This window comes from Dasypus novemcinctus, chromosome 6 (genome assembly GCF_030445035.2).
Source record: "Dasypus novemcinctus isolate mDasNov1 chromosome 6, mDasNov1.1.hap2, whole genome shotgun sequence".
NCBI lineage: Eukaryota > Metazoa > Chordata > Mammalia > Cingulata > Dasypodidae > Dasypus > Dasypus novemcinctus.
In genome coordinates this window covers 78,593,363-78,601,791 of record NC_080678.1, presented here as the reverse complement: position 1 = coordinate 78,601,791, position 8,429 = coordinate 78,593,363, and the positions used below count along the sequence as shown (strand labels likewise).

The window sequence follows — 8,429 nt, the reverse complement described above, 5'->3', positions numbered from 1 at the left end:
CACCGGCCAGGGCTGGGCCACCCCTGCCCAGGCCTCAGAGGGGAGCCAGGCCCTCCCTTCCCCCTCTGTGACCCCCCAAAAGGCCCAACACCCCTCCCCTTTACGTGCCCATCATAAAGGGGACACATGGTCCAACTGTCGCCAGGAAATAGAGACACAGAAAACATTCTTTGAGAAGGGCGTTCTGTTCCAACGCCACGAAGCTCCCCCAGGTACCTCTGCGGTAAAGGCGCAGCCCCCAGGGCGGCAGCGGACTGAGGAGGGCAGGCTCCCAGAAGGGGGGACAGGAGCCATCCCCCTCTCTATCCCACCACACCCCACAGTGGGTGGCTGCCCCAGCCCCTCCAAAACCTGCTATACCCCCAAACAACCAAACCCAGAAGGATCCTGACAAAAGGGTGGGGAATCTGGGCCCGAGCAGGCGAGGGCCCCGGGCTCACCGGCCTCTTGCTAACCTGCCACCCGCCGCCCACGCGGCCCTCAGCTGCCCTGCGCCTGCCACCCTGGCGGGGCCCACACGCAGACCCGGGGCTCGAGAGCCAAAACTCAAGGCCGTCTCTCACAAAAAGCAGGGCCCCCTCCCCCCCCTGCTCTGTAGAAGCCTCACCCCATGTGCACTGAGGTGCTCGGTACACCACCTCCTAAGGAGAGGGTGCTGTGGTCAGAGCTTAGAAAGCCTCCGGAAGTTCAGGGAGGCTGCGGGCCTTGGTCAAAGCCCTGGGGGGGCGGGGGGGACACACCTCAGACCTGCACCCTGGCCATCCGTCCCCTCACCCTTCCCAGCCATTACAGCCGGAGGACCCCTCCACCCAGGACTGACCTTCAAGTCCAGCATCTCAGAATGAGCCTAGACGTGAGCCAGGCCTCAGACAGATGAGGGGTTTACCTGGACCCCACCCCCAGCCCCTGGATCTATTTCCACCCTCCAAGGTCATGTGCCCACTGCCACCCAGTTCCTCAAGCCCAGCCCCTTCCCAGGTCACCTCCAGACCTGCATGCCAGCTGGACTATTATTGACTAATCTCTTGACCATGGACTCACTTTTTACTTAAATCTATTTATTGAAAATGTCACCACAGTAAATAGCATGCCAGTATCACCTGTCATAAATAAAAGGCAGCCAATAAAAAATACAATTAAAGCAAAGCAGTGCTATAAAAATCTGGAAACTTTTCCCACCTGCCCTAAGCCCAAGGCCCGCTCCCTAGTAAAAGGGGAAGTCAGCACACATCCCAGAGGCGTTAGAACATTCGGGCACCAAACTGAGACTTCCTTCTTGGCATAAAAGGATTGAAAGAGAGTTGGACAGGGGATCTATCTCAGTCTGATTTCATGTTACTCACGGCAGGCTCTACCCCTCCTAAAAACACCTCAAGGGCCCCATGTATTGCCCAACACAAGCCTAGAATGTCCTTCTGCCTCGTGCTTAATGCAACATGGAAACACACCCACGGCCCTCCTCTGACCACACCTTCGAGGCATCACCAGATCCCCTACCCAAGTGCCTGCAATTCCCTCTCCAAAACGCCTTCCTCCCAGGAGCCCCCGGGGTCACCGCTGACTCAGGTGGGACACCAGGTAGACCAGGCCCACCAGCAGAAGTCCCCGCACGCCGAGCATCATGAGCAGGAAGAGGAGCAGGATGGAGGTCACGGGTTCCACGGCATGGTGGCCCAGATGCCACTGCGGGAAGCCCATGTTCACCAGCTGCCGGTTGAGGTCATGGAAGGGGGACTGAGCAGCACCCAGCCTGGCCCCCGCCTGCTGCTGGCGGGGACCAGGACCGCCCGCGGGGATACCATGGCCCCTGTGGAGAAAGCTCTGCAAGTTGGAGACAGAGAGAGACAAGTGAATCCAGAGAAAGTTTCCCTGAAGTTGGGGTACCAGCCAGGAGAGAACCCCACTGGGCCAGGCCCGCCCACCCCCAGGAGGGGAAGGCTAGATAGGAAAGGGTGGGTAGTGCCCAGGAGCCACCCAGGGCCCCTCCTTTCTCAGCAATCCCCGAATGCCACCCACAGGAATGCCCACAACTGAGTCACAAGCTCTCAGAGCACAGAAAGTGCCAGCCCCTCCTGCCCATACCATGCCCTGGGTGAAGACGCGCAGGGAAGAGGGGAAGGGGTCTCAGCAGGCTGCACTGCAGGGCACAGCCCTAGGGCAGGCGTTCTTAATACTCATCACCCCTTCCTTTAAAATAATCATTTTGTGGCCATGGACTCATCTCCTTCACTTATTCTCCAGCTCCTCTCTCATCCAGGAGACGTAGAGGAGAGACGCTGGCTGCAATGGGGTGTGCTAACGAGGTTAAGGGAGACAGGGTCTCGGGTTTCAAGTCCAGGAGGCTGCCTGGAGGAGGGAGACCTGGAGAGGCAGGGGACTGAACAACAAATCCACTGGGTTTTCCCCAAGTCTCGACCCTCTGGGCTCCTCAGCCAGGCTCTGGCAAAGAGAGCATCAGGCTAGAGAAGGCGAATGGCCAGCAGGACAGACTTCCGGGAGCTCAGGAGACAGCGGTGCAGGGGACGGCAGGAGCCCAGCCACTCCCCTTCCGCGGAGGATGGGAACCCACCTGGCGAGGGGTGCTGGGGTGCAGTGTTGTGGTGGTCCTCACGCGGGGGTCGTCGTCCTGCACGATCTCCCCGTTGGCCAGGATCCGCACCATCCTCCGAGGAGCTGGGGTCCCTGAGGGGCTGCACCTGCAATGCGCAGTCGGACCTGGGGCTGACTCAGAAGCCAAGCGGCCCCGAGGTCCCCCATAACCCCAAACTCAGCAGCGACCGACAGCTAGGGTCATGACAGTCCCTGGACGATATTTTCCCAGACTTCAAAAAGCCTCGTGGGAACAATGACGAGAGGTAAAGAGATGTTTGCTCTCAGGGGGAATAACTCCCAATCGTGGCGCTCACACTGGCTACCGGCGCCGAGTGGGCACGGTGTCTGCAATTTATTGATAAAGAGGAGAAATAAATAAGTATAAGCTGTCTGCCAGATAAAAAATCTCTCAGACACTGAGTCCACTGGGGCCACTAGCAAAAGGATCCTCAGAGTAGGAAGTTTCATTACCACCACCCGGGGTGAGAACCGGGGAAAGCCCACCCGCCCGCCTCCTGTGAGCACAGCCCACTCCGCTGAGCTGAGCCCGACGTAGCACGCCTTCGCCCAGGGCAGGAAGTGGAGGCCCCGGCTGCTTTAAGCCCAGGTCACACATTTCCAGGCAGCGGAGAAACGTAAAGGCAGGCACTCTGGCTCCAGGGCCGCCTCTGGGTACTAAACAGGGAGCCCGGGGCACCAGCGTCCCAGCCCACCCGACCCACATTCCATTGTGCCCTCTGTTAAAAAATGGGGACCGCGTCCTGTTCCCTCAGGGAGCAAATGCCAAGGACCTGGGCCTTCTCCTGCCCACCGTCCAGCACCCCCAGGAGAGCCAGGCCCCACTGCAGAGCTGCTTTTCGTAAATCAACTGTACTGAAACATATTCATAAGCCATACAATCCACCTCAAGTGTACAAAAATGGCTTTTGGTATAATCAGAGTTGGGCACTCATCACTGCAATCAATATTAGAGCATTTTCACTGCTCCAGAAGGAAACACCCCCCACACACACCCATGAGCAGTCACCTGCCAGTCCCCCCATCCTTCCCCTCACGTCAGATGTTCCTTTAGATGCACTGCGTGGCAGTGGCCGCTCTGGCAGCCACACACCATGCTCAGAGGGGCACACCTGTCATGCAGGGGACATGCCCCCCACCTGTCCCTCACTTTTAAGTGATACCTCTCCGTCTGTTGCTATCAGGAGGACAGGACCCAGCCTGCCCAAAAAGGGGGGTGGGGGTGGGGGCACTGCCCTAGCTTCTGGGAGGGCTCCTCTCTGCAGACCCCCTGGCCCCCCAGTCCTGTCCTAAGGCAGAGCCCCTTACTCCAAGGGTGCCCATGGGGGGTGGAAGTGTGGGGTCAAATCAAGCCTCTCCCTGAGTCTGTCGGAAAAGGCCATTTTTCTCAGGAGATGAGTCAGTTTTCATGGAAATTCTCAAAAGCACTCGTGACACATCCCACAGGGGCTTGGGAGCCCTGGGGCCTCCTGCCGCGGGGCTTGGGATGGGGCTGGAATGGGAGGGGGGCTTTGTGAAGAGCGCCGCCCCCTGGAGAAGGCCGAGAAGGTCGTGGTCCCCCGCAGTCTCGTTATGCTTTGTCATCCCTCCCCCGCCGGGTGGGCTAAAGGCGCGGCCCGTCCCCTCAGGGCACCTGACACAACCGGATGGGAGCCTGGTCCAGCGGCACGGATGGCACCCTGGGACAGGAGGGGACCGAGGGCCCGCACCGGGGAGGGGGCGCCGCTCAGGCCCCCGGGCCGCAGTCTCCCTGTCCAGGTCCCGTCCCCCTCCTCTCCAGCCCCGGACACCCACCTGCAGGGGCGGCGCGCGGGCCTGGGCGGCGTCCGCTGGCGGCGGCTGGGAGACGGCGTCCGCCCGCCTGACCTCCAGGGAGCGCGGCGCGGGAGGGGCGCGGCCGGGCGGGCGGCGCCGCAGCCCCCTCTGCAGGCGTCCCCGGAACTGCAGCTGCCGGCCGGCGGTGGCGCGGCCGCGAGGAGGGAGGAGGAAGGGAGGGGAGGAGGGAGGGAGGAGGGAGGGAGGAGGGAGGAGGGGAAGAGGGGGAGGGCAGGGAGAGAGGGGGAGGGCCGGGAGGCGGGGCCAAGCGGAGGTTTGCTGAGGCGGTGGCGAGGGTACCAGGAGGACTCATGCCCTCAAGTTGCCACGAGTCCAGTCCGGGAGACTGGGCCTGAACCACAGCGCAGGGGAGACTGACTGCCGCGCGCAGGGGAAGACGTGCTTCCCGGAGGAGGCGGCCTTTGAAGGGTAGGTAGGAGTTGCCTGTCAGGCAAAAAAAGGAAGGGCACTCCTGGCCGAAGGGAACACCTATGGAAAGGCATAAGCTGTTCCCGGCGCGCCCGCGACCCGAGAGCACCAGCCGGGCAGGCCGACCCTCCGTGTCCCCCTGCAAACTGGGATAATCAGAACATTTGCCTCGGTAGATTGTTGTGAAGGGTAAGAATGAGCGTCTGGCACGTGGTAAGTGTTGATAAACGCCAGCTATGCTGATCAGTCATCAGTGTTTCCCGAAGTCGGCAGATATTGAGCATGCATTAGGACCCAGGTACCTGCTAGCCCTGGGAGTGGGAGCAGAAAGAAGAGTGAGATTTATTCAGACCTTGCCTCCAGGGCTCAGAGTGGATCTTGAAACTGGCCGCCTGTTGAAATTGCATTGGGCCTTTTTTTTTTTTAATCCCAAAGCCTGAGTTGCGCCCCAGAAATGCCAATGCCATTGGACTGGGATGCGGCTGGGCATGAGGCTCTTTAAAAACCAACTGCCAGGTGATTCTAAGGAGCTTCAGTGCCAAGAACCACTGTCTTCAACAAAAAGAGCCCCATTAGTGGGAGCACACAACCCAGGACCCCAAGGAATCCCAGGACCACTGTGGGCTGGCAGAACCCGGGGTCGCAGGGAGGAAATTGGGCTGTTTCCGGGAAGGTATGAGCTGACACCGCTGCCTTCAAAGAGATGCAGTCCAGTCACAGACAAGCGTGGGAGCCCAGGAGGAAGCAAGTCCCTCCAGAGAGGCTCGAGGCCAGCTTTCTGGAGGTGGTAGCATTTGAACTTGGAGAAGGCCCACCATTACCACTGAATACAGCCTCAGGAGACTTAATCAATTTTCCTACCTCCCCACCATTCCACTTCCCTCAGGGCTCACCCCTGCTCAAGAACCTGCAGTGTTCCCTACTGACTGCCCTACAGACAAACTCATCAGCAGAGCTCTGAAAACCCTCCAGAGGGCCCCAGCACACACCTGCCAACCCCTCCTCAGTGCCAGCCAAGCCCGTCTCCCTGGTCTCCCCAAAAGTGCATCACACACAGGCCTCCCCAGTCTAAATAGTCCCATTGCCAAGCTTCAGTTTTGGTCGTTTCATGTGATGACAATAATCCCTGTGCATGGAGGGATCTTAAATCTTTAAATGTTTGGTTATGACTCATCAATGAAAACATCTAGTCCTGCAGATTTTGGAGGACAGAGACAGTTTTAAAATTATAAATTCAATTTCCTTCATAGTTATAGAGTTATTCAAAGTATCTTTTTCATATTGGATGAGTGGTGGTAGTTTGTTTTGTCAAGGATGTGGTCTATTTCATCTAAATTGTCAAATTTATGTGTGTAAAGTTTTCATAGTGTTTTCTTATTATCTTTTTGATGTCTACAGCGTCTGTAATGATATTCCTTTGATATCTGATATTGGCAATTTGTGTCGTCTCTTTTTTTGTCAGTCTTTTTAGAGTTTCTTAATTTTTTTTTCAAAGAACCATCTCTTTGTTTCATTGTTTTTCTATATTGTTTTTCTGTTTTGTTTTTTATGTCATTGATTTCTCCTCCTATCTTTATTCTTTCTTTCCCTGTGCCTGTTTTGAGCTTGTTTTGCACTTCTTTTTCTAGGTTCTTAAGATGGGTGTTTACATTATTGGTCTGAGACAGTCCCTCTTTTCTAAAATATATATTTAATGCTAAAAATTCCCCTCTCAGCACTGCTTTAGCTGTGTCCCACGAATTCCAATGTGTTGCACTTTTATTTTAATTCAGCCCAATGTATTTTTACTTTATTTTGAGACTTTTTCTTTGACTCATGGATTTATTTAGAATGTTGTTTTTAGTTTTCAAGTGTTTGGAGATTTTCCTATTATCTTTCTGGTTTTGATTTCTAGTTTGATTCCATTGGGGTCAGAAAACACACTTTGGATGATTGCAATTCTTTTAAACTTGCTGAAGCTTGTTTTATGGCTCTGGATATGATCTGTGTTGGTATATTTCCCATAGGCACTTGAAAAGAATTTGTGTTATGCTGTTTTTCATTGCATAATGTTGTTGGTATGGTTGAGTTCTTCTATTTACGTGCTGATTTTCTGTTAGTTATTTATCAGTTGTTGAAAGAGAAGTGTTGAGGTCTCCACCTATAATTCTGAATATGTCTATTTTTCATTTCAATTCTATCAGTTTTTGCTTTGCATATTTTGCAACTCTGTTGTTTGGTGAATACACATTTAGGATTGCTTTATCTTCTTGGTGGATTAACCCTGTTTATCATACATAATGTCCTTCCCTATATCTGGTAATTTTCTTTGCTCAGAATATCTTTATTTGATATTAATATACCCATTCCTTAAATTAATGTTGCATTATATACCTTTTCTATCCTTTTACTTTCAACCTGTCTATATTGTTATATTTGAAGTGAGTTTCTTATAGACAGCATATAGTTGGAACATGTTTTTTAATCTGCTCTGTCAATCTATCTTTTAATTGGGGTTTTTAGATCATTTACACTTAATATAATTATTAACATATTAAAGCTTAAGTCTGCCATTTTATTTTTTGTTTTCTGTTTGTTCTTTGTTTTTTTGTTTTTTTCCTGCCTTTCTATGTGTTACTTCAGCATTTTTTAGAATTTCATTTTATTTATTTACAGCGTTCTTCAGTGTACCTTTGCATAGTCTTTTAGAGATTATGCTAGGTATTACATTATATATTCATAACATATACATGTTTTCATTTACTAGTTCAAGTGAAGTATATAAACTTACTTCCTTTTATGCTCTTTTGTCCTTCACCATTTATAATCTGTCTTAAATAATTTCCTCTATACATTTAGAACCACATCACACAATGTTATGTTTCAACTATTAAACATAATTTAGAAAACTCATTTTATTTACCCATTTTTTGCTTATCATGTTATTCCTTCTTGGTAGTGCAAGTTTCCTTATTTTATCACGTCCTTTCTGTTCAGAGAACTTCCTTTTTAGGATAAGTCCCCTGGCCACAAATTATTTTAGTTTACCTTCTTCTATGACTGTCTTAATTTCCTCTTAATTTTTGAAGGATATTTTTGCTGGGTATAGGATTCTGGATTGTCAGTTCTTTTCTTTCACCACTTGAAAAATATTGTGAAAAATAATGTGTATTCCTTCTGGCCTCCACGGTTTCTAGTAAAAAATCTGCTCTTGTTTGAATTGGTTTTCTCCTGTGGGTAAGGTAACATTTTTCTCTGGCTGATTTTAAGATTTTTTTTCTTTGCCTTTAGTTTTGGGAGGTATAATTATTGTCTTAGTTTGCCAGAGTTTTTGTGACAAATACCACACACTGGGTTGGGTAAAACAACAAAAATTTATTGGCTCACTATTTGGAGGTTAGAAATCCAAAATCAAGATGTCAGCAAGGCCATGCTTCTCCCACAGTGAGTAGCATCCTGGTGATGGCAGTCTTCTGTCCCATGGCAAACTCTCTCCTTTCTGGCTTTTCCTGGTTTCTGGCTTTTCCTACTGTGTCAGAATTTCCTCCTTATAAGACTTCTAGCCATACAGATTAAAGCCCACCCGGATTCAGTTT

The 8,429-nt window shown here is 51.7% G+C and overlaps 1 protein-coding gene across 1 annotated transcript; it reads right to left on the bottom strand.

Annotated features, from left to right (window-relative positions):
- Positions 1–1,037: 1,037 nt before the first annotated feature.
- FAM241B (family with sequence similarity 241 member B) lies at positions 1,038–4,494 on the bottom strand. The gene is made up of 3 exons (XM_004470550.5): positions 4,405–4,494; positions 2,570–2,696; positions 1,038–1,821 (listed from the first exon to the last, which is right to left on the bottom strand). The coding sequence occupies exons 2-3, from the start codon at positions 2,660–2,662 to the stop codon at positions 1,552–1,554; spliced, it is 363 nt and encodes a 120-aa protein (XP_004470607.1). The 5' UTR covers positions 2,663–2,696; positions 4,405–4,494; the 3' UTR covers positions 1,038–1,551.
- Positions 4,495–8,429: the final 3,935 nt, after the last annotated feature.